The sequence below is a fragment of the Argentina silus genome, assembly GCF_951799395.1.
Source record: "Argentina silus genome assembly, chromosome: 3".
Taxonomy (NCBI): domain Eukaryota; kingdom Metazoa; phylum Chordata; class Actinopteri; order Argentiniformes; family Argentinidae; genus Argentina; species Argentina silus.
Genome location: NC_139657.1, coordinates 14,619,204 through 14,645,739, shown reverse-complemented (window position 1 = coordinate 14,645,739; position 26,536 = coordinate 14,619,204). Strand labels below are relative to the sequence as shown.

General features: G+C 46.4%; 1 protein-coding gene across 3 annotated transcripts in view; it reads left to right on the top strand.

Annotated features, from left to right (window-relative positions):
* banp (BTG3 associated nuclear protein) overlaps positions 1-25,002 on the top strand; it is a 29,762-nt gene extending 4,760 nt beyond the window's left edge. For all 3 annotated transcript variants that reach the window (XM_083666081.1, XM_083666079.1, XM_083666080.1), the window contains exons 7-13: positions 1,258-1,497; positions 3,919-4,071; positions 5,428-5,555; positions 7,112-7,183; positions 8,323-8,367; positions 20,179-20,319; positions 24,002-25,002. In XM_083666081.1, the coding sequence (XP_083522207.1) occupies positions 1,258-1,497; positions 3,919-4,071; positions 5,428-5,555; positions 7,112-7,183; positions 8,323-8,367; positions 20,179-20,319; positions 24,002-24,106 (884 nt within the window). In that variant the 3' untranslated portion in view covers positions 24,107-25,002. The remainder of the gene's footprint in view (positions 1-1,257; positions 1,498-3,918; positions 4,072-5,427; positions 5,556-7,111; positions 7,184-8,322; positions 8,368-20,178; positions 20,320-24,001) is intronic.
* Positions 25,003-26,536: the final 1,534 nt, after the last annotated feature.

Sequence of the window (26,536 nt, the reverse complement as noted above, 5' to 3'; positions counted from 1 at the left end):
TATTACCAATGTGGCCCCACTCTATCCTATAACATGCTAGGTAGAATTTATACCATATTGCTTCAAATGAACACACAGTACTGGCTCCAAGGGGGGGCATCAGGGGGAAATGCCCCCCCAAGCGTGCGCCAATGCCCCCCTAAAAAACACAGGGGCACGGTAGGGGAGCAAATCCATGCAGCTCTGACCCTCATGAATACAACACATAATTGTGTCTCCCAAGAAGATACAGCTGCTATGGTTTTGATTTTCAAATGTCAAGGGCATTCAAATAAATTGTTGTTTGATAATATGTCCTTAAACAAAATCGACTTTCAGGTTTTCTTAACTGTAGCAGCCTACAGCCTCACATGTCTCTCTGCAATGTACACAGGTATAATCTGGCCATAGCCTATGATGAGAATCAGATAAATACCCTACTTGTTAGATTGCTGGGAAGTAATTCATCCGACGTGCCCCAGTATCAAGTCAAATATTCCCAAAACAGCTGCTGTTTGTCAGTGAAAGGACAGTGCAAAGAAGAACAGACATGGTAGCAGAGATGGTAGGAAATTAGTTTTTTTTAAGTTGGTAGATAGCCGCTGTAGGCTTAGCCTATATTGACTTGCTGGGATATTTTGCCATATTGGCAAGCCGCTCAACGGCACTGCATTGTAACATATGTGGTACGTCATTAGACAAATAACCATTTTAAACTGTAGCCTAATACCTCATTGCCGAGTGAGGCACGTTTCCCTGGACTGTGGAGAGGCATTTCAGGAGAAACCGACTGGAGAGGTCACAAGTAGAATTTTACACAGAGGGGCAGAGTGGCCTCTGGAGTGTTTCAAAGGATGCTCCATAGGAGAGACCTGTTTTGATATCGTCCCTAATTGTTGATGGTTGAAAGAGGCTCACTAGAAATGGCCAAATCCTGGCTTGGGGGTTAACTCCAAAACGTTCTCCATCAGGCATTATGGGCACATTTTACCGGACCACTGCTGACTGCCCACGAAATGCCTCTATAATAAAATATCAAAGGACATTTACGCTTTCCTCTAAAATCTATTGGTTATGTTGGCGCTGAAGCTTGTGGTTATCGGTCGCATACGTTGTAGAGCCTATTCACAGTTGTAGATGTTGTCATATCATTTGTCATTTGTCACAAGTGGCTAGGGGTCGGTATGGAATTGGGCAAGAGTGTATAAACTACTGAAAGAGAGAGACGAGTAACTCACACACTCACACCTCTGTCTCCATGTCCCACTCTTTCTACAGATGACTACCCAGCAGGCACCTGGCTGGGCGATGAGAATAACGCAGAGATGCGTGTGCGGTGCCCGGTGTCGCCTGCAGACATGCTCCACATCAGCACCAACTGCCGCACGGCGGAGAAGATGGCGCTGACGCTGCTGGACTACTTGTTCCACCGCGAGGTGCAGGCCATGTCCAACCTGTCTGGACAGGGCAAGCATGGCAAGAAGCAGCTGGATCCCCTCATGATCTACGGCATCCGCTGTGAGTCACCAACACACCTGACCCACTCACCCAACCCAACTGCCACTGACCAACTGATGGTCATATCCAACCAACTCAACAATTCAATTGTTGACATTTGATCAACTGAGAATCTTAGCTATTGCCCTTTGACAAACTGACCATCTTAGCTACTGCCATTTGACCAACTAGAACAACTCAACCCACTACCATTTAAACCCTTAGCCACTGCTGATGACCTATTGACCAACTGACCAGGTCCTACATTCATATGTCCCCATAGATGTTTGTCAAAGCTTGCACTTTGATCCCCAGTCAAAGTGTCCTGTCCATGCCCTTGATTTCTGTCTCCCCTCCATATCTTCATACTGAAACGGTTCTATATTGGATACTGACCCCTGTTCCACATAGCGATCTCAGATGAATGCTAATCTGCATTCCCTGGGCAGGATTGAACAACACACATTCATCATGCACACATGCAATAACACATTTTATAACATACCAAACTAAATGACAAGCACATGTACGTCACCGTTCCTGACAGAGGTGTTTTAATTGCACTGAACCCTTTGATTCCCAATGAAGCTGAGATTGTCACACTAGATCTATGACTGTTTTCTGATGGTAGGTCCTGTGCAGGATTTAGGAGTTGTGTGCCTGCCATACATGTGGTTTGTGTGTCTTTGTGTGTTGTGTTTTTAAAAAATTTTGTGTGTGTGAAATTTAGGTGTGTTGCTTGTTTATAGGTAAATGTATTTAATGCAAGTAAAGTGTGTGTGTGTGTGTGTAAAACATGTACTCATTTTTCAGGCCTGTGAACTCATTTTCGGGGGCATTTTGGGGCGTTTCCAGGGCACTGTATTTCTCAACTAAAAAACTGAAATACCAAATCTGTAAACATTTCTAATGTGTCGGGCCTATTGGCAAAAAATACTTCTTTGTTCGTAGAAATCAACCTGTTAGTGACTTGAAGAGGCATGAACTTCGAAGTGCAATCTTTGACTCGTGGTGCACTCAAGTGAGCTCTCCCCACCGCACATCACAACACTGGACCTCAGACGCTGCAGATGGACCCCTCTCTCATATTTAGTGACCTTCAGCCCGACCCAATCTATCTTGTTTTACGCTGTTGTTGATGCTTTGATGGTCGACTGACTCTGCTCAACGGGAGACAGGAGTGATGTTGACATTATGTGCGTGTGAACAGGGGAAACCTCTCCCTTTGCGTGGCCAAACTACCTGAGCTGCGTGACACCAAACTGAGAAGAAGAGAGGAAGGGCCTTGATTACCTTGATGTGTTACAGGTGCGCTATAGGCAATACGTGTTTTTGCAATTTCATTTTTCCAGGGCATTTTTTTTGCCCTCGTCATGGCAATTTTGGCCGCGTTTTAGGAACTTTCATGGGCATTTTTTGCCCGAGTCTCAATTCCAACCCTGTGTGATGTGTTTGTATACCTGGTTCCTTGTGTTTCCCCTTGGCTGTGTGTGTGTGTGTGTGTGTGTGTGTGTGTGTGTGTGTGTGTGTGTGTGTGTGTGTGTGTGTGTGTGTGTGTGTGTGTGTGTGTGTGAGAGAGAGACAGATTGAGCCTGACACTGAGGTATGTGAAGGCTGGAGCAGGGCCAGGTGACTCCCTCTGGGACTATGCTTGTTGAACTGTGAACTAGAGGGAGCACCTGCCATCAGGCGTCTGTGTGTGTGTGTGTGTGTGTGTGGGGGGGGGGGGGGTGGGCTAGTCCAACTCCTTTATACATCCACTCCTCCAAACCCCCTTCAGCTCCCCTCTGTCTCCACTCCTCCCCTCAGGCTGCAGCAGCCTCATTAATAGATGGAGAGAGGAGCTGTCAAGCCCGTCATACCATCAAACCAGCTATTAACACCCCTCTAACACGGCCACGCTAACACAGCCACGCTAACACAGCCACGCTAACACAGCCATGCCCGTTCATTAAAATCCCACCTGGATGGAGGAACCGGGCAGATATCAGGCAGATAGCAGAGGTGCATGTGGATATACTCTGACACTTGCTTCTGAAGACCAGATTCACAGAGACAAGGACATTTCAGAATCAGAATCAGAATTTCTTTTATTTGGTCAAGTATATTTGCACATACAGGTGCATGGACATAAAAAAACAAATAGCAAATATTGACAAGAAATTTACAAAATAGCAAAATATTAAAAAAATAACAATAACAAATTTAAACTTGGTGGAATCACAATTAACGGAATTAAAGACTAAAAACAAACAAAGAAGTGCTCACCAACACACCGTGGCAGCCGTATGAGGCTCCATCTTGATACCCACTGTGTGTGTGTGTGTGTGTGTATGTGTGAGTGTGTGAGTGTGTGTGTGTGTGTGTTGGGGGGGCAGTATACATATAGCATTGCACCTATGGTTAAAGTTATATAACCTCTCCACTCAACTCTGCCCTCAGGTCACCTGTTCTATAAGTTTGGCATCACAGAGTCAGACTGGTATCGCATCAAGCAGAGCATCGACTCCAAGTGTCGCACGGCTTGGAGACGCAAGCAGCGTGGCCAGAGTCTGGCTGTCAAGAGCTTCTCCAGACGAACCCCTGCCGCTCAAGGTACAGTACCTAACACACACACACACACACACATACACACACACACACAGCTTTTGCAGATAGCCCTGGGCCCTCCCACTACCGATGACATAATGGAACAGTTTTAATTTTACTCCTAGACTGAAAAAGCATCTTCATTGCAGGCTCAGAGTTAGGCCTGTGTGCAGATGCTGTGTGTAGCAGATGGTTGTAATCTCTACACAACAAGGCTTGTCCTCCTCTCCCTGAGATCCATCACCCTTCACCTCTGACCGGAGAGGGTGGGACTGCAGGGGAAACCCAAATATCCTGTGAGCCCACACCAGAGGTGGACTGTCAGAGCACGCTCTCTCAGGCCACACACACACACAGTTCACACTGCACACACTCTTCAGAACACACAGACCTGTTAGACACACACACACACACACACACACACACCAGCACTCTCACACACCCCTTAATCTGCTAATGGACCAGAAAGAGATGACGTCTGTTTCTTAAACAGTTATTTATTAACTGAACTGGGAGAGAGTTTATACCAAAACTGCAGTCTCTACGAGCCACCTGGCTCTGGCCTAACTGGCAACAACTGTGGATTGGGATCATTTACATTATACAGCACATAGCTATGCTGAAGGATGGGAGAAAGGCCACATTTCCAAGGAACAGAACACACTGACAGGTCTTGAGGTTCAGCAATGGACTTAACCACCTATATATACACATATTATATTTCACAACTACCACACATTTTGTCCTTTTGAGGGGTTGTTTTACTGTTTGTAAGTATAGTCTTGTGTACTGAGCCTCTCCTGGGACGGTAGGTAGAGCTCTGGTGGGGTGATGGGAGGGTTTTAGGCTGTTAGTGTGATAGTGGGTGTTTAGACTGGAGCCGAGAGTTTGTGTTTGGCTGCTAGGCTATGAGTGTGTTTGGACTGCTAGGTTGAGATTCCTTGTTGTGTATTTAGACATGTTTGATGAAGTATAAACACACCATCATCGAGCAGATGTCCTGGGTGTAAGCCAAGTTTTCAATGAAATGAACTTTTCCTTAAGCTGTGCATGCGTGCGTGCATGTGTGACAGTATAGGCTACTTATTCCTTGCTTATCCCTCAGTCAGTGTCTGTGTTCTGAGCTCATCTTCTTGTCTTCTTGTATTGTGCATTCTATACTTTTTGAGCTGCCTGACCTACATACTTTGCTGCCTGATCCCTTAACCTGCATCGTATTTGTTAATTTTTTTGTTCTCTCCTGAATGAATAGCGTAACTTCAATGTTGTTATATATAGAGCCTTTTATCCCTGTCTCCTATGGAGTCATAGCCTGGCCTCATGGCCTGTTCTTATGTTTGTGTTGGTTCTCCTCCTCACCAGAGGGTGGCGCTGTGACAGAGACCCACATTGAGGGTGCGGCCCAGCAGACCCTGCACTATGCCCTGGCCAACCAGCAGGTCCAGCAGGTTCAGATCCACCGCATCGGAGAGGACGGACAGGTCCAGGTGGTGAGTGTCTCCTCTTCCCTCTCTCTCTCTCTCTCTCTCTCTCTCTCTCTCTCTTCTTTTCCCTCTGGCCCTATCTATGTCTCTCACTCTCCCTCCTTCTTCCTCTCTCCTGTTGTCTTTTTCTTGTTGCACCCCCCCCCCCACATCTCTCTCTCCTTCCTGACCTATTTTTCCTTCTCTCTCTCTCTCTCTCTCTCTCTCTCACCTCTCCCACTGTCCACCCCTCTCTTCTCTTCTGTGTTTCCTCTGTCTTTTTCTTGTCCTCTCCCTTCTGCTCCACATCCTCAGACCTTGTCATGTGAGGCTCCCAAAGCTCAGTGTTGTGTGGGGGGAAACCACCTCACCCACCACTGAGATGTACCGAAAAGGCTCCACAGGAAGACAAGAGTCTGAGTGTGTCAGTGTAGGGGAGGTCCACGCTCAGGGATCGGACGACCTTAAACAGCTGCCGGGGTCAGAGGTCACAGTCAGGCCCACGACACCACTATGGGTGGGCAAGCAAACAGGAAGTGACCGGTCCAATCAGTTCCTGTTCCCTGCGCACCTTCTAACAGCAACACCATTTCCCTGTGCTAGAATCCTAGCACCATATTCCTCAAACCTAGATCACCAGAATGTAGAACACCAGGGACTGGGGTTTGGATTTGGTTGATTCAGCATACGAGTAGTCACAGATCACACTTCAGCTTCCCACCAACCAGCGTGTGGACTGTGCAATTGTTGACTCAGGAGAAGCAGCTTGATTCTCTCGCCCGTGTTTACACTCCAACTGCCAGCGGGAGACACACGGCGAAGAGGCAGAGTGTGTTATGAGGATAATCCTCCTAATACTACATGTCAAACAGTTCATTTTGTTGACCCATTCGCTTGTCAAAGCGTTTCCATTCTATGATTCACCCACCACTCAAAACCGCAAATTAAAAAAAAAAGTGTGTCGCGGAGAACGGTCACATTCTCAGCAAGAGAACCTCTGAAGTGATTTCCTGCGTACGCTATAAAGCTGTCTCCTAAATGACTTGATATAGAGATGTTATGAGAGGTTTACTACAGCGAAATGACCCAACACTGTCAGTGTAACCTTAATGTGAGGATGACGATGCTCTACTTGGGCCTATGGAGGATGAAGGCTCTCCCAGAAAAAGGATGGAAGAAAGGAATGGGAGAGGAAGGGATGCAGAGGGAGGAAGAGGTAGTTCTGATAGTGTGAATTATCATTGGGAGCTTACTGTGCAGTTATTACCCTCCTGATATTGTGGAGAGTTTTACTGGGTGCAGCTGAGCCTCACATTTACGAGTGCTGCTAATGTAGAGGAGGAAATGTAAAGCATGCGCTCTGGCAGCGCTCCACAGCGCTCCGCAGGGCAGGGGAAGCACCGTCTGATGAGGGAGGAGTGGTAGCAGCACACTGATGTTGTGTGTCATTGGTGCCAGACACCCACGCACACACACACACACACGCATCTTGCATTCCCAAACACGCTAATACAGATGGCACATTTGATTTTTTCTTACGACAGAGATTAATTTGTGTGTCTCTCTCTCTCTCTCTCTTTCAGATCCCTCAGGGTCATCTCCACATCGCCCAGGTACCACAGGGGGAGGAGGTGCAGATCACACAGGACAGTGAGGTGTGTGTGTGTGTGTGTGTCTGCTCTAAACTCCATGGCAGGCTGTTTTCTGTCAGTCTGTGTGTGTGGACGGGTAGCCCAGTGAATCAGAGGGCACCCCAGTAATAGTAGCCAGTATTAAAGTCATTAGGGAGATTTCACCGCCAGCAGATGTTATATGTTAGACTGCTTGTTTATATCTCTGCATACTTATGCATGGGTTATTATATTTGTTTCCACATGATACCCAGATGGTTCACGTCCTTCAGCAGACAGCATTGCATGCACAATGGACCAGTCCCGCCAGTGAGAATCTGACCCAAAACCACACCAAGTGTCTGAGAAGAATTCCTGCCTCAGCATCATAGTTAAAGATTTTAATAAGATGTGGGGCAGAGATATTTATTTCAAGGCGCCACTCTGCACACACACACACACACACACATACACAGACTTGCATGCACACACACACACACACACACACACACACACACACACACACACACGAAGCACATTATGCACTCCTGCAAATAGGGCTGACACGCTAACCAGGTTCTTTGCAGAGGCCCTTACCTGTGCATGCAATAGCTAGAGGGAGAGAACGGGTGAGAGAGAGAGAGAGAGAGAGAGAGAGAGAGAGAGAGAGAGAGAGGGAGGGAGAGAGGGAGAGAGGGAGAGAACGAGGGAGAGAGAGAGAGAGGGAGGGAGGGAAGGAGAAAAGCTCCAAAGCTTTTCCTGCTCTTTGTGACGAGGCCAGAAAAGTTTTTTCCCCTTCCCACTCTATGATATTGTTTGTTTTTGGAGTTCAAAGCTTAGCAACAAAATCCCGCTTCTCCCAACTGCCACTCACAGAGTGTGTTTTCATTAGGGACGGGGCCCTTCTCATCAAAGCCATTGGTTTCAGCATGTTTGAGGAGGAAATGAGCTATATTTGAGAGATTACAGCCCTCCCTGTCCATATGGTGGCTCAGACAGGCCTGGAGAAACTGTATATGTATGAATTACAACGAGGAGGAAAAAATAGACATACATTGATATAGGCTAAATGGGGCTTATAATGGTTTTATTTTTCATGCGGTCTTGTTTTTGTGTGTGCGTGTGCATTTGCATTTTGCTGTCAAGACTGTTTGAATGACACTTGTCTCCTATCATACTCTCAGGGCAATCTCCAGATCCACCAGGTGCATGTTGGACAGGATGGACAGGTAAGGAGTCCTTCCTCCCCCTTCCTCCCCCTTCTCTGTCTCTCTTTCTCTCACATTTATTTCTCTCTCACGTTCCCTGTCTCTTCCTGTCTGTGAGTCTTTCTCCTCCTCCCTCTGTCTCTCTTTCTCTGGTGGGAGAGGAGAGGATAGTGTTTTGGACAGAGGGTTCTTCCTGTTTCTCTGTTCTTTCCTCTGCGATCAAAGGCGAGGCTTTCGATCAAAGCAGACCAGGGCTGTGTGACGATCCCAGATCCCAGATGGGCGCCACAGACGAGTGCATTATTTCATATTCATGATCTCATCAAGTTCAGAAGCGTGGCTTTAGAGGAGGAAGCTCTTTCTCACGCTCCATCTGTGTAGATCCTGTTTCTGTGTTAGGACAGGTGCTCTCATGTACTGTGTCCTCCTGCTTAGACTATGAGAGCTACTCTTGATAACCCCCCCCCAAGCTATTGTTAAGCTAATCAGCACCTCTTAGTCTGCCTTGGTGCTGGGGGGGGGGGGGGATAGCAAGAGTCCAGTAAGACAGTAACAGTGTAAACAAGCCCAAGTTCCAGAATTGCCAGACTAGAGTAACCCCCCCCCCCCCATGTGGTGCTGGTCTCATTAGGATTATTGTTCATTAGTTATCACATCAGTGATGTTAACCTGACTTAGATCTGAACTACAGTAGTACAGGTGAGTCTCGCTGATGATGCGTGTGTGTGTGTGTGTGTGTGTGTGTGTGTGTGTGTGTGTGTGTGTGTGTATGCGTGTGTGTGTGTGTGCGTGTGTGTGTGTCAGACAGAAACCGAGGTGTGTGCATGTTTACTGTATGTGACTCAGTGATGTGTGTTGGCTTTTTTCGTTGTCCGAGGCGGACATGTGTTATCATTTTCAGTGATTATGAGGTACTCGTCCGCTGCCCTTTTGTCTCTCTCTCTCACACACACACACACACACACACACACACACACACACACACACACACACACACACACACACACACTCATGCGCGTACGCTCGTCCTCAGATGACCTGCTGACAGCAGCATTCCTGATAGTTTCTCTCTAGGATTTTGGCTTGTGTTCTGCCTCAGTTCTGCTTTTGATTTTGAGCCGTTATCTAAGTTGGACAGTAGTTGTACAAGTGAGTTCTTAGTTTGGTTTTAATAGGTAGTTATCTGCTTTTTTTAAATTATTTTTTTTGTACATACGTATGTCTATCTGTTTCTCTGTTTGTCTTTCAGTCATTCCCTGTTGCTGTGTGGATGTGCTCAATCTACTGGTCGTCTGTCTGTCTGTCTGTCTGTCTGTCTGTCTGTCTGTCTGTCAGTTTGTTTTTCTGTCACTCCATTCGTCAGCGTGTTAGTTTATCAAATTCAGCTGCTCATACACACACGTTGGCACACACACATGCACACCCACACTGCTGTGTGTCGCTGATAACATGAGCTGATAAACGATTACAATGCCATTATCTTACTGTGTTCACTTTTTTGCTGAAGCCCCTCTGTCCCTCAGTCTGAGAAGCGGAGTAGATCTGAATGCCCCTCACCGTGCCAGAGTCTCCCCCTCTAAAGGAACTTAACAAGACCATATATTCCCCTGACAGTGCATGAGAGCCATGTCCAATAAAGCCTCTCTGTTTTCCCCTGACTTTATAGCTCTTATTTTGATTGTGTCTGTAAAATGATATGAGCCTCGCGCCAAAACAAACACACTGTGACTTATTCTTCTAACCTTGTGTTCCAGGTCTGACTTTTCACAGAGACACACATGCACCCACACACACCCACACACACACACACACACACACACACACACACACACATGCGCGCGCGCTCAATGATATCTTCTCTCTTCTAAGCGTATTCCCAGGAAATAAGTTCAGGAATAGCTCTGACTGTCGGTATTGTTCTTACAAGAGTCTGTGTTTTTTATATTTTACATATTGCTCTTAACGTGATGTAACCCAGTGAGGATGAAAGAACACAGACAGAGGCAGGGAGAAAGGCACTAAAAGCACAGAGTGGGAAGTTAGTTTACAAGACAAGACTGATTGATCCCAGTGACCAGATAAGATGGCAACTTCTTATGTTGTATTTGATTGGTGTGTTGGTCAATGCCAATGGATTGGCATGATGCACAGCACACATTAGAAACATGTAAATGTCCATTTGTGGTTCCAGAGTGTGTTTTTCGTTGTGTATGTGTCGGTGTAGTAGTAGGCCTACATGTGACTTATCTGTGTATTATGTAACTGTTGTTCCAGTCCGGTGGGACAGTGCTGAGGGTATGTTAGTGTAAACTATATCACACTGGATGACTTCCACATCTCCTCCCCCCCTCAGCTCTCTTTGTCTCTGGCTGTTTTCCTCTCTCCTCCTCCCTCACTCCTCCGTTCTTTTCATCTCCATGTGCTATAGATAGACTGTCCTCTCGGGGAGCAGCTGGGTGCTTCCCTCAGCACCTCTCGCTTCCTCTGCTCACAGCTGCTGGGTGGCCCCCTGGTGGTGTGGGGTGAGGGTGCGGGGGAGGTGTGTGTGCTTGCGCGTGCGCGCGCTGTGTGTGTGCGCTGTGTGTGTGCGCTGTGTGTGTGCGCTGTGTGTGTGCGCTGTGTGTGCGCGCTGTGTGTGCGCGCTGTGTGTGCGCGCTGTGTGTGTGCACTGTGGTGGGGAAGCAATGTTTCATGCGGTGTCTGTTGTTTGTGGCAGTGTGATTCTGTGGCCATTTGTTGTATTGCGGCTTGTCAGGGACGTGTTTTTGTGGCGTCGTATTAGTTTAAGCCCGGGGCATTGTAATGTAGGGACGCTGTTGTGGCCGTATGTGTCTTTATGTAACATACAAGGCTGAGACAATCAGGGGTTTGGTGTAGACTGGTTGATGAGTGAGGGTCAGGACCTGCTCTTGGGCTGTAGGGGAGCAGAGAGAGGGTTTTAGTGAAGAGACGGACTGTTTAAAGGCTGTGAGGGGTGCAGACTGACCCCATGTCTGCCATACGTCTTCCCTCTGTACCGTCTCTGGAGATTTACTGCCTGCTAAGAGACAGCAGCTCAGTAGATCACTCACTGTGTGTGTGCGTGTGTGTGTGTGCACGTGTGTGTGAGTGTGGATGTTTATCTATGTGTATCCCTGTGTGTGTGTGTGCGTGTGTGCGTGTGTGCGTGCGTGCGTGAATGTTTGTCTATGTGTATCCCTGTGTGTGTGTGTGTGTGTGTGTGTGTGTGTGTGTGTGTGTGTGTGTGTGTGTGTGTGTGTTTGTCTGTCAATGTGTGTCTCTGTATGTGTGTATATCCCTCATCTCATTGCCAGCTTCCTAACTCGACGCTGCTGTGGCTGCTGAAGTCTGGACAGGGCTGGATCCAAAGTGTTTGGCTGTCCTATAAAAAGCCTTTTATGTTGACAGGAGGGAAGGCTGGCCTGTGAAACTGCACTTTAACTGCACTTCCAGCCCCATAGCCCCCTCTTTTACCTACTGCCCTCTACCCTGCACTGATGGGTACCGAATGGAGCATTTGGAGATAAAAGAAACAACAGATGAGGAAGATGAGAGGGAGAGGAAGAGGGAGGAGAACAGTAGAACCTAAGAGGCACAGAAAGGAGAGAGTGGAGTAACTGTTCGTGCTGCCAGTGAGTGGAAACTGAGAGGCAGGCATGTTCTCTAGCTCTCTCTCTGTTACAGCTACACACAAACACATGATACCCGATGCCCGTGTGGAACTTCTTGCACACATAAAATAGAAAGATGGGCAATAAGTGCACTGTTCGATGATCTCACATGAAATGCTGTTTGAGTTCTCACTCAACTACATGTTTCCCGTCTTAACCCCCCCCACCGCCTCAACCTGAAATCCAACACTTCTGGGGGTAACCATAAACATCACCCCCACATCTACTGTCCCTGTTGTCCAACCCAGTCCACGGGGGTCTTCTGAAGCGACCAAGGATTCTGGAGTGGACCCCCCCCCCCATGTTCCCTACTCCAAGTACAACCTCAACCGTTATTTGTTCCTGGAACCTCCCTAGTTCTGCTGTTCTGGGATGGTGTGGGAACCGGGTCAGAGAACACTGTTTGGCTCGGCTGGGTCTGGAGTCTGTCCAGCAACACGGGTCCCCACTCCCCTAGCCCAATCTGCCAGGACCTGTAAGCATCAGACCAGTCAGAGAGAGAGAGAGAGAGAGAGAGAGAGAGAGAGAGAGAGAGAGAGAGAGAGAGAGAGAGAGAGAGAGAGAGAGAGAGAGAGAGAGAGAGAGAGAGAGAGAGAGAGAGAGAGAGAGAGAGAGAGAGAGAGAGAGAGAGAGAGAGAGAGAGAGAGAGAGAGAGAGAGAGAGAGAGAGAGAGAGAGAGAGAGAGAGAGAGAGAGAGAGAGAGAGAGAGAGACCCCTCTGGCAGTGACATCAGTTCCTCTCATGCCTGCATTGTGTTTGTTACAGTATAGGTGTGGTGCCTTAGGTCAGCATCCCTCATGTTTTACATACAAAGCAGATGCTGGATAAGTCCATCAGGTCTAAAGACTTCAACTGTGAGTCAGCCTGTATCTAACCAATCCGGATGGATTGGGTCCTAAATTGTTATTCAATTGTCCTATTTTTCTCGGTCCAAGAATGTTGTTGATAATGTGTGAGGGTTTGTTGAGCATTCTGTGATCCAGAGGGAGAGAGAAATAGTTGGAGGGAGAGAGAGAGAGAGGGGGGGGGTGCGAAACTAGAGAGAGAACAAGAGAGACGGAAAGCAGAAGAAGAGCAAGAAAGATACAAACAGACATGTTTTATGTGCGCATCTACATGTTTAGTGTATGTGTAATGTATATAAGCAGTGCAGGATTTACAAGTCTGGATATGAAGGATCCCATTTCAAAGGAGTGCTGGTTTACTGTGGAGCCTGCTTTATCTCCTCTGGCAGTTTGTATGCCAGAGAGATGAGGGGCTTTCCCTCAGATCACAGATACGAAAAACCCTCTCTGCATCAGTGTCACATAAAGGGGTGCGTGCGTGCGTGCGTGCGTGCGTGCGTCCGTCCGTCCGTCCGTCCGTCCGTCCGTCCGTCCGTCCGTCCGTCCACTGGGCAGAGCGTAGAGGTGCCCCCAGTAGTGTGAGCCCCTCTGGGCAGAGCTGTGGAGCCTGGCTCCCTGGCTGTGTGGTTGAGAGGGACAAGAGGTGTCTGGTAGCACATTACTGTGTTTCAGCAGCACCACAGGCCTGCAGCGCCACCACCCTAGCCCCAGACCTCCACTAGGCCCCACCAGTCCCTGGCCCCCCAGTTCTCTAGCCAGGCACCCCAGGCAGCTCCACCCGGAGCGGTCAGGCAGACAGAGAGCCTGACAGCGATGGAGATGGTGCCAACGATGAGACATGATGACACAAACATGGACAATGAAGACAGTCAAGATGTTGAGCTTTTGTTTCCCTTCCCTTTGGATGCTGGTTTTTTTCCATACAGCTGCAGTAAAAGACACAGATTGATGCCTCTATTATCGAGAGACACTGATTTACGTCCACCAGAGGCGTTTTTCATGGGACACATGAAAACGGAGCAAGGACGGTCCATTCAGAACCCGGGGTGTGTGAAAGAGCGGAGTGCGAGGGTGTGGCTGTGGCGCCCCCGTCCCGTTGGGCTCTCTTGGAGAGAGGGTTGCTGGGAGGTCAGGGCGGTATTTCGCTCATGTATTTCGCTTTACAACGTATATATATCATTTCTACAGCATCTAAACATACAAGATAATTAGAACCATGATAGTCATCATTTGAAATGTGAAATTTAGAGGCGTCGTTAAAATGTATAGGAATGCCAAGTTGAAGTTTTTTTTTGTTCTACAGAACAGACACTAGTATACAGTCGTTAAAAGCTCTGCTAAATTACAGCTGTTATTTTTGTCATCGGGGATCCCGACGACAGCCTTTGATATGCTGGTCCTGGATCCGAATTCACAACCAAGTTGGTTTAGTTCTGAAACCACTCGAGCTGCGTTTGATACTGACTCCCAGTCCCGCTGAAGCCAGGGGTTGGGAGTGGGAGAGCTGATCGGGTGGGAGTGGTGGGGAGAGGATGTAAAAGCAGTGTTTGATTTGATGCAGGTGTCAAAGCTTTTATAGGAATAGTGTCATGGCGGAGTGGGGGGTAGATGAGCAACAGCAGGCTTGGTTTGCAGAGTGAGAGACGGGGTCGAGGTCTGGATGTAACGTATCAGACTGAGACTACCACTGAAACAGAACAGAGAGGGAGATGTGGTGGTGATATGACTTCAGCGGATCCACTTCTGTAGACATACATTACACTGGTGAGAAGGAATATGCTGTTGTGGATATGGTGACAGGCTGATTTTGAGTCAACACAGCTCCCAAACCTCCAGTCAGTTTTGTTTTTTTTCCCCCTCATGATAATGGTTGGGATTTGGGTAGGAAATACTGATCCTAGATGTACAACGTTTCCCCCCAAAACATCAAGTTATTGTTTGGTGTCCTTTTGGCCTCCCCCTCTGTCTGCTTGTGGTTCAGTCCGCACATCTGCCCTGGCCCAGGAGGGCTGCAGATGCAGATGTTGTTGACGGCTGTGAAGCAGAGAGGAAGTTCCTTTTTTCTTTATTTTTTTTACACTCTAGATCTGAAAGGATAGCAGTGATTCTACTGGGGATGATAGGAAGCAGATTGGAGTGGTTTTCATTAGACTCTACCTTGTAAAAAGAGGTGTGTGTGTGTGTGTGTGTGTGTGTGTGTGTGTGTTTGTTGCATGTGGGCCAAGTGCACTTCATGGGATAGAAGTGAAACAACCTCTTATGAGTTTGAATGAGTGGCATACTTTTTAAACACAAACACACACACACACACACACACACACACACACACACACACACACACACACACAGACCAGTGCCAGAGCCCAGTGCCAGAGCCCAGTCAGTGCCGTTCAGTACAAATTCTGGGCTCTGCTCAGTATTCTTTTTGATCAAAATAAATTCTGATGCAATAGTACATTACAGTGCAAAACTGGTCCAGTTTAAAACTGTGAGTTTGTGTATGATTATGAGATAACAAAACAAAGAAGCTTTCTATTGTTTTTGAACAATGTTATTGTGTTGTAACTCTCATTATTCAATCTTAACTAGATTCATATGTACCAAAAGTACAATTTGAAATAGTAACATAGAAAGATGTGGGCTGGGAAGAAGGCCCTGTTTGTCATTGTGTTTCAATCTGGCCCTCTCTGAATGTTTTTTGCATTAAGCTGCTGTTGTTGTCTTCTTTCCCCCATTGCTGTATTTCTTCAGTATCCTGTCTCCATTACTGTTGAAAACATTACAGCATAAGAGAAAGATTTATTCTCCTTTTTTATGCCAAATAATTTTGTTATTTTCAGAAGGTCATAGCAACTAGCAAACTCTGAAGCGAATTTAAGATGCTCTTGATTGTTCAGCATATTTGATCCAGCTCTCTCTGGCAGGCAGAAGTGCACTTTTATAAAGCAGCCATGTAATCCTCCCTGTCTCTCCCAGCCTCAGTGGCCTTGCAGCGCTGCGGTGGCAAGCCTGGGCTGATTATTTAAAGCCCCCAATCCTACCTGACCTGAGGTCAAACAGTAACTTATGCACTTAAGATCCACTGACTGACTATCAGACCCCATTCTGATTCGTGAAGCTTAGTTTGTCATGTCTGATTTGTGATTCCTTTGTGCCAGGCTCTTCTGGCAAATCACGGCTTGTGCATGTAGTTTCAACTTGAAACTTGCAGGAAGTGAATTTGTGCGCAAATTAGGCTTTTGGAGGAACCACACATCCTCAGTGGTAGCCGCACATGGGAAACCTGCACATGGTACGAGAGTAAGAGGTATAAGTGCCTTTCAGATTAGAGGAATTTATCATGTGTTAGGATTGTGCCTCTTGCCAATATGAGGCATGAGTTTGAATGTTTTTGATGGAAACATGCTCTCGTTCCAAGCATCTCACTGTCAGTAAAGAGAGTAAAGATGAGTTGTCTTGCAAATGGAGTTGTGGGACAGGATGTTGGGAGTTGGGAGTTCCTGTAATTGCTGCAGATATCTCACACACCATTCCAAATCTATAAAACCCTCTGTGTGCAGCTCCAAGCAGCTGAGAATGCAAACTGCTCTCACATGAAGGGTTGAAGGCTTAACCTCTAAACTAATCAGACAAGTGTTTGTGGACCATAGAACCCCTGCCTCCACACACACACACACACACACACACACACACACACACACACTCACCTGGCATGGGATGGGATGGGATGTTGTTTATGAGCCTTTAAGGGAGGACAGAGACAGTCCAGTCCAGAGGGGAGCAGAGGATGTGCCTGTGCGGATGTCTACAGAGAGGACAGCTGTGCTCCCCTTGCCAGGTCTACAGGTGGGGAGTTTGTGTCCTCTCCATACACATGACAGGCACATCCTCCCCTCCCCTCTGGACCAGGCTGCCTCTGTCCTCCATCTAAGACTCATAAACAGAATCATGTGAGTGAAGGTGTGAAAGGATGTGTGTGTGTGTTTGTGTTTGTGTTTGTGTTTGTGTTTGTGTTTGTGTGTGTGTGTGTGTGTGTGTGTGTGTGTGTGTGTGTGTGTGAGAGAGAGAGAGAGAGAGAGAGAGTGAGTCTGTGTGTGTTATCCTAGGCGTTGGCCCATCTGACCCTCAGGACCTTATTAGCTGTGGAATGTGGAAGTGGAAATGCCAAAACAAATCCTCTGGCCCCACTGATCTGAGAGGTTCCAATTCTTTACTCTCCCAAATCACATACTTGCCCTGCTTTTTCCATCTATAACCCCTGATATCAGCCCAACAATTGTCAGTTATTACTTACCACACTTACCTGCGGGGCCAGATTCATAGCAGACATACATACCTGCACTCGCCTTTTCACCAAAAACGTGGCACCAAATGTGGGTCTACGTGCCACCGAAAATAGCTCTTCAAAGAGTTCTCCTTCATGGAGGAGGACTAACGAGGGAGGCTTCCTCCTCTAATCGTTCCCATAGGGCAGGCCGGGACTGGCGTGTTATGGTGAGGAGGCAGCAGACTTTGTGGTGAAACTGGCAAATTTGCCGACCCACCGGGCACCAGGGGGGTTAACTGAACTCTTAGACACGTCACTGAGTCACAGCTTCAAAGCGAAGGTCGGGTTAAGGGGGGTTTGGAAAGGTTAGGGGGGCATAAACAGCATCTGTAATTGAGGTTTGTGAGGTTTGGTTTTCTGCAGACTAGCAGATTCTCCCCCAAATTGGGAATGTCTGTTAGGCCTGTACCCAGCTGGTCAACTGGAATGTGAGCCTGTGCTAGAGTTGTTCAAGCTGGAGCTACTATTTTCTATAGTAGACTTGACAAAATGCCTAAACGCCACACATGCATGCATGCATACACAAGCACAGAGCTCATTGAGTACTTCACTTTATTTGTTTTAAAGTGTGGCAGCTTTGACAATATGATTGTATGTTTGCGTTGCAATTCTGTTAGCACATGAGTTATTATGTTATCCAATTAAACAACACAGCTCCCAAACCTGTACCCCAGAGTCTTCCCCTTTTCTCTGTTTCTGCCCAGGGCCATGTACATCCAACACCGTCCACATATTCTGAATTCTCACGTGAACACACACACATCCAGACCAGTTGCAGAACCTTTTAGACATCCTAGCACCCCTAGAGTAGAGATACCTGTAGGCTGGCTAGTTGTGTGTGTGTGTGTGTGTGTGTGCGTGTGTGTGCGTGTGTGTGCGTGCGTGTTTGCGTGTTTGTGTGTGTGCGTGTGCGTGTGCGTGTGTAATATAAATATAAATCTATAACAATACCCCACCGTGCTATCTTGCTCTGTAACTAGTGAGTGTGAGCAAGAGAGCATATAGAGAGATGGTGAGAGAGAGAATGTTGAGAGAATGACTTGGGGCATGTTTATATTTTAAAACAGAAAGTCCCATTGACAAAAAGTATCTATTTCCAAAGGACTCTTAATGTGCACATGCATGCCTGCACAAGCACAGAGCTCACTGACTACTTCACTCTATCTCTCTCACTGTGTGACAGCTTTGACAGCATGATTGTATGTTGGTTTTGCATGTCTGTTAGAACATGCAACGTATTATGTCATCCAACATGTGAACATGTGTAGCCAAGTTGAGATGGTAAACTCACTCCTTAAGGTCAAATACCACCACCCGTGTTTTCGATTGGCTAGCTTTTCGATTGCGTTGCTGGTTATTTAAGGAGACGGTCATGTGTGTTGGCAAGTCAGATGTCGCAAGTTTCGAGACTCGGTTGGATCAAGTGGAATTGCGGAGCGACTGTTTGCAACAACTCGACGTCTGTTTCACATGCATAGAGATGGCATGGCATCATACCATACCGTTGTTGCCATTCGTCCTCCACACACTCTTTGTAAAGTGCATCATTTCCAATTAAACAACAAACCTATAGCCCAGAGAGTGTCTGTGTGTGTGTGTGTGTGTGTGTGTGTGTGTGTGTGTGTGTGTGTGTGTGTGTGTGTGTGTGTGTCTGTGTGTCTGTGTGTGTGTGTGCGCAATCCAACGTGCAGGAGCAAGAAATGGTAATATTGTAGCCTACTGACACTGAAATGAAAATGGAGAAACAGACAGCAACTAATGCAGCACATATGCTGCTGCTCAAATTAGCAAATGATGCACTGTGGGAAATGTGTGGCGGAATGATGGCGGTAGCATTGAATGATGTCAAACAGTAGAGACGAGATCTTTCTGCACGTTTGCCATTAGACAGCACAGCTCCAAACCTATAGCCCAGAGTCTCACGTGCACACGTGCATATCTACATCTATAGGAATAGCCCACCATGTTCCAGTTGCCTGCCTTGCTCTGTAATTAGTGAGTGTGTTAAAACCAGAGCACTGGCTCTAGTTCAACACTACAGGGGTTTGGGTTTTCTCTCTCTTTCGCTCTCTCTCCCCCCCTTCTCTCTTCTCACAGATGTCCCTGATGGTCACCCTGTATTGTCATGGTTCACTTCCCATTGGTCATATCGGTTTTACCAACTTCACTATTGGACAGCCTTAGCTAAGGAGCATCTATCTCCCATGCTCATCTAGTCTGTGTAAACCTCTCTCTTCCATTCTCAATGAAATGAAGCCAAATAAAACCAAACTTAACTGTCCTGTGAAGCATCCACAGTGAAGAAAACATGGCAAGTAAAATGAGATGGAACCAACCATAAAGTAAACAATGTAAACACACACACACACACACACACACACACACACACACACACACACACACACACACACACACACACACACAGCTACAGAGTTACTGAGCATTTTCTTCTCGTCGCCACTTTCTATTTGTGTCTGTGTGTGTGTGTGTGCGGTGCTGTGCTTGTACACACTGATGGCTGTGACTAATACAAGAATGTAAACACACATCAGATAGAGCATAAATAAGGCTGTCTGTTGTTTGTTTTTAATTTGCCTCTCTTTTCAGGAGAGTGTAGTTAATTAGAGAGCAGGCCAGATCCAGACACTCGACTGTGATTTAGAGTGCTGGCTGGCTGAAGCAGGCATGCTTCACTCAACTTTAATGTCAAGCAGACTTGTACAAGACTTGAGTGGTGGCTCTCTCTGATGATGATGATGAAGATGAAGATGATGATGATTGGGACTTGATTTGTGATGTGAGGGAAAACTTGGGGTTGTTTGAAGGGTTAGGGTTGGGCTGACATGCACATGCTCTCACCAGAGGCAATATTGTTCTGCCAATTATATAAATTATAGTTCTGTGTTAGCTAATCGTGATTATAAGGATTTGCTCCAATTTTGCAGATATTGTATGCATTAACCCCCCCCCCCCCCCTTGTCCTTCCCAGGTGCTGCGTGGGGCCCAGCTGATAGCGGTGGCGTCAGCTGATGGGGGGGCCACAACAGTAGAGGGCTCCCCCCTGTCCAGTGACATCCAGGTGCAGTACGTCCAACTGGCTCCCGTCACTGACCATACCGCTACTGTACAGGTGAGGAGCCACACACACACACACACACACTCACCGGCCCGTTTCTCTGTACCTACTCAGAAAGAGACTACACTAGCAGGGGTGCATGGAGTTTACAGTCAGGCCATGTTACTGTGAGCGTTGACATTCGGTGAGGTGAAACAGGTCCTAGCACTAATCTACACCAATTACACTTCACATGGGTTTGTTTTTTAAACTAACCATAATAAATAGCTGAGCCCTCCCCCCCCCTCCCCTCTCTCTCTCTCTCCCAGCCCTATTCCCCCACTCCCTTCCTCTATCTGCGGAGATCAGTAATCATTCCCGCATGATGCCATTATAGCGTATCAAAGGCAGAGCTGCATTTCCAATGAGTTCTCAGACATCAGGAGAAAGGGGCTGATGGAGCCCTCACAGGCCTTGTTAGGGGGGAGGAGATGCGGTGGGGAGCCATTCACATGTGTTTGGACCTTGTGGGGAGGTGTGGGATGGAGCTGTTCCTAGGTAGATGTTGGAATGGGTGGTAAATGGATGCGTGTGTGTTGGGGAGAGAGAAGCTTTGGTATGGTTGAGCTGAGGTTGGTTTGTACATGTTAATGTGAGAGAGAGAGAAGGGGAGGGTTTTCTTTGGATCTTAACAATGCTAGAAAATGGTTGAGGTGAGGGAGGAGAAGTAGAGAGACATGGAGGTCTAGATGGACCAGACTGTCTGGCTCATGTTCCCGTGGCTTGGGCTCAGTGGAATCCCCATGCACACCCATCACACGCACAGACTGCAGGCCCCGCGACAGGGACCCGTTTTTGCTCATAAGCGGTACTTTTAGAACTGTAGACAAAGAATTATACAAATGATCCAGTACCGTCTCTTTAAGAGTAAGGAATTCAGTCTCAGAATCCTAATCAGTCTTTTAATGACACAGATATGTTTTGTGCTGCAGTATTTATTCTTATAAGTGTCGTGTCGAAATTAAAATGCCAGTATAATACCTGTAATTTTACCAAACTGCTTGCAGGTACAACACTCTCAGCCATTTTTTTCCTATTGTCATGCTTCCACTCTAATGCCCTTATCCCTGTGTTCTATGGCGGGTGTTTTGTAAATAGTAATTGAACTATGTAAAATGCATGAATGGAGCGTTAGAAAGAGGAAAGTAATAATTACTAGATTAGCTTTAAATCCCTTGATGGTTAAGCTCAGAGAATGAGAGCCATGTGTTGAACAAGGAAGGGTGCACAGGCACAGCAGGCCCCTTTTAAGTGGCCAGCCTGGCACAGTTAAACATGCAAAAGAACAATACTTTTTCTTTTGTTTTACTCTTTTTTTTCCCCAAAACCGGTCTTAAATGTCATATTTTGTCCTTTTGGGTCAAGGCATTCTTTCCATGCTGTGACATTATAAAAAAAAAGCATGGCTCTCTCAATGATTTGTGACTGTGTGTTTGTAAAATGTCAGTCCTGCCAGTTCATTTCAGTCTCCTTGTGGTAGTTTGTAGTGAGTGATTGTATACGTTCCGTGGCCTAACTGCAGGCATACACAGAAAATACCTTGGCCCCACCAGCCTCCATGGTTGGGGGCTATGAGCTTAGATGTGGCCTCTTTGGTCCGCCCCGTTGTCTCTCTTTTTGCCATTGTTCCTGACTCCTGGTGAACATGGGTAGAGCATAGACATCCTATATTGATTAATTCCGATGGTGTGGCGCATACAGCCAAGACTCTTGATAGGCCCATGTTTGTTTGTGGTGTCATAGAAGTTCACATGATTGCCACCTCATTGTGTTCCAAGGTCTGGGTTCCATCTCAGTCTGCAGCAATCAGACCATGTTTGTTTACTTTGGTGCTGTCTCTCTCTGAATTGGCTGAAACAAGCTCTATTTGTTCTAATGGTTGATTGTCCACAGACGGCATGACAGATATCAACAAAGTTGACCCAATCTGATCAATCACCAATTTCCTGTTCCCTAGTAGATTAAGCAAGGGCCTATATGGGAGAAGAGAATACACTTATTTACGCTGTTTATGATCATGTCAATCTTGGTTTAATGTTGTTGTCTTTACTTGTAGCAGAAATAGGGCTTCATTAGACTTTAAACATACAGAAGAAGGTTATACACGTGGAGCAAATCAAATGATAGTGTCTAGTGTGGCAGGAGACAACTGTCAGATGAAGCATGTCGTGGCCAGCTCTGACAGTGTCACCATCACTTCTAGTTCAAAGGTCAGATGGTGGTCACAACAGCTCTTTCCCCCTCTTTCACAGAAGTGTTGCATCAAGAGAATTGTTCTCATCTGTTTCTGACCATATGGTAGTATTTATATGAGCACTTGAAAAATTACTTAAGCTTTTTATTTATTTATCTCCACATTTTTTCTTTCTAGTTATTTCATAGTTTCCATTACACAAGCTAGATCAAATAATGTACAAAATGAAGACAAATAACAAAATATTTCCTGTTGCCCTGTGTTGGCGTTACCTTGTGACAGACTGCAATGTTTAAAGTTTTGCATTAGTCTTGTGATGGTTCAGAGACAGGTCAGATCTAAGGCTGGCTGTATACCCAAATCTGGGTTGGGTCCCTCTCACAGTGCCAGAGAAGTCTGTGAATATGCCAGATCAAAAACAATCAAGGCAGGTTCCCAAATGTAAGTACAATGGTACAAGCTAGTAATAACGTTTGGTCAATTAGACGCTTTTGGTAGCCATCCACAAGCTTCTGGCAAGCTTCTGGTTGAATCTTTGACCACTCCTCTTGACAGAATCGGTGCAGTTCAACTAAATTCGTTGGCTTTCTGACACAGACTTGTTTCTTCAGCACACTCCACATGTTCTCAATGGGGTTTAAGTCAGGACTTTGTGAAGGCCATTCTAAGAGTTGTAGAAATGATTGGAAACTCAAGACTGCCATGACATACATGTTCTTTACAAGTGTATGTAAACTTCTGACCACAACTGTATGTGTATTGTTCCTCAGTTGCGCTGTGAGGTCTCTCCTGTAGGGCCATTTCACAGCTATTTCACCGTGTTGACATTGGCATCACAAGAGTTTGATTTCCATCCGAGTTGCGAGTTCTTTATGGGGATGTTGTTGTCCAGATAAGAAAGTATGTTGATATTTAATCACACCAACTTTTTTGTGTTATATTGGCATTTCGGGAGTGTTTTCCTTTGTGTTGTTCCTGTACCAAAGTCTGCAGTACTGTTGCTCTAGAGCAGCTGTGCTTCATTCAGTACTTTAGGTTTGTGACAGCACGCTGGGCTGGAGGGAGGATTAAAAGATGCAGGTGTGTTTTTGGGAGACTTTGGCATCTCTTCTAGGAAGGAATGACTCACCCTCCACTGTCATCTCCCAGCAGTGACTCATCCTCTCATCTTTTATAGGGCTTTCATTCTACCCCCCCCCCCGATGTGTTGTACTGTGATGTTGGCCATGGATGTAAAGAGTCTGCATTTTCTAACCTGCCTGTTTCTCTTCTCTCTCTCTTTCTGTTCCTCTATGTTAATTTTCTACCTATCCCGTTCTCCCCTCCAACTCACCGTCACCCCTCTCTCTCTGATTTCTTCCCTCCTCCAATCTCCTGAATCCTTCACCCTCTGTCTAATTTTCCTTCGTCTTTATCTCATCTGACTCCGCTCTCACCATCTCTCTCCCTCTCTTCCCCCACCTATATTCCTCTTGTCGGTCTGTCTCTCATTCTCTGTCCCAGGCGTCGGAGCTGGCTCCAGTCCTGCAGGGGGAGATGGAGGTGAAGGAGACCATTCAGCAGGAGAACGGGGAGGTGGTGCAGATCGTCACCTCCGTGGCCACCTGAGGGACTAGGAGCCTGCCCAACTACAGCACAGCTACAGAGGAGTGGATAGAAGGGGATTACAAACAAACACAGACAATGAAATGAACAGTCAAATAGATGAAGAGTTTCGAAACGTGCCCAAACAAAGAACTTAGATCAAACAGAAGAGAAGCATTTTTTTTTTTTTGCATTGACTTGTCCAGCAACCACTCCGTTCATTGTCAACCAACTGTCACAATGCAGAACGTGTCTTTCCATACTGAGCCAAAAGAGACTGAGTGCTCCAGTAGCAGCTGTGTCGTCGTCATCATCATCAGAGAAGGACCTGGCAAAGCACAGCACATACTGTGGGATTAAACCCCACCCATGAAGGATGCTGCTAAGGCAGACCATCACGCCGCCACTTCATTAGCACAAATGTTTGTTTTTGTGAACTTTGGAAAACCATGGAGCTTTTAGGTGTTAAGCCGCTCAGCTAACCTCCCCCCCCCCCACCCAAGGGTTTTGCCAAACACTTGGATGGCTGGAGCCACACATTTCAAACAACCTAAACTGTGTTCCTCTCTAGCAGTCGTGTCAAGCTGAGCTGGTGTGGAAACATGGTAAAGTTCTCTGGCTTCCTTCCTCTCTCTCTGTACACAATTTCTCCTTTTTTCACCCCTTCTGTGTCTTTATCCAGCTTGTTTTCTTATTGGTTAACCTACATAGCTTTTGTTTGTCTGTGTCATATACTTAATTGTAACATGCTGAAAAAGTTTTGGAGCTTTTTATTGGAGACCATGAAATAGAAAAGATTATGTCCATTGTAGACAGTACAATAAGTTACATATAGAATACCAAGAAGAGGTTTTGTTTGTTTTTCCTGCTGTGTTTCTGTGAAAGATGCATTCATGTGAATAAAATATTTTGTGGTTGCCATAAAACTGTTTCTTGCATTTCTACTGCATTTTTCACATCCTCACCATAAACAGTGGTCAACAAAATTGGCTGCAAAAGGTTCAAGATGTTGACATTGATAAGTATTTTTACATCTTCTATAAATAGGTGTGTGCGCACATGCGTGTTCGCGTGATGTACTACAGGAGGTGATTTGTGTTTTGATTTGCCATTTAAAACAGGCACTGAGGCCAATCAAATTAATTATTGTACTAGTCACTCACAAGATCCCTTCAAAAGTACTGTGTGTGTGTGTGTGTGTGTGTGTGTGTGTTGTTCTAGTGATGAATGTCTTTCAGTGCAGTAAAGAGGAGATAAATGGGACTCTTTTGAGCTCTTTGGTGCTTCAGGGAGATTTCCCACGCACAGTGTGATGTAATGGTGTATTTTGGAGCAGCGGCAAGATCCAGTCAGAAAGCATAGCTTGATAAAAACATCTCCACTGTTTCCCTTTGTTTTCTTTCAGTCTCTGCCTCTCCTTCTGTCTGCTCCACTGGCTCCTCTCCTCTGTATTTATCCCACTCTATTTCTCTTTTCCTCTCTCTCTCCCACCCTGTCTTTGACACTGTATTTAGCAGTGAGGGACTTGGCATGAACGACCCCATCCGCCCCCTACTATCCCCCAATAAATCCAATGGGGACCTGGCCATCCTTTCTCCTCTGTCCTAAAACTGAGGAAGAAGCCCTCTGTAACGGCTTGGACCATTCGCTTTTTACAACCCTGGGCCTTGGCCAGGGACTGGAGCGGATGCCACGGCAATGGCATGGGCCCTCTGGCCACTGCCGTGATAACCTGCTGAAAACAGAGATGAATGATAGAGGGATGAGATTTTGTTGAGAAGGAAGAGATGGACGGGGACCAGAGAGAGAGAAAGTCCCTTCTTCTCTCATCAGCTTTCTCTGCGGATGGAAAGCTCACTGGAATGCAACACAGGACACATCTACAGAGCTCGCTGAGCTCGTTGTTCACAATATGGACGATTTGTTGCGGATATCCCCTAGGACCCGCTAGTGAGGTTTTACAATGCTGGAAGTGAAGAGTTATCTTGGGATACGTAAAATGTAGGGAACGTTGGACAAAAATAAGGGTTTCCAGGGTTATAAATCAGCACTTAATCCTGGGAAAACAAGCTCCCCTGTGCCAGGATGTGTGCGAGGCTGGCCACCAGTCAGTTTACACCAGGGCAGCAGGGTTTAGACATTTCGTCACCACTTGTTATCGATCTCTTGACAGCTTGCTCAGTGAGTGTATCGCTGTAATACCGTACCGTACTGTTCCTATGTTTGAAGGTGTTGACATATGAAAGGGACATTGGAGCCTGCTTTTATTGATTGAAGAACCTTACAGGAAAACAAAGTGCCAATAATGCATTAAACTGCTATCACATCATCCAGACTAGGGATTGCAAGCCTTTGAAATACACTGACATTGAAGATTGATACATTTAAGTGTTTAACTCTTGAATTGGTATATGATATATTATATATGGCATGGTATATATGGTATATACATAT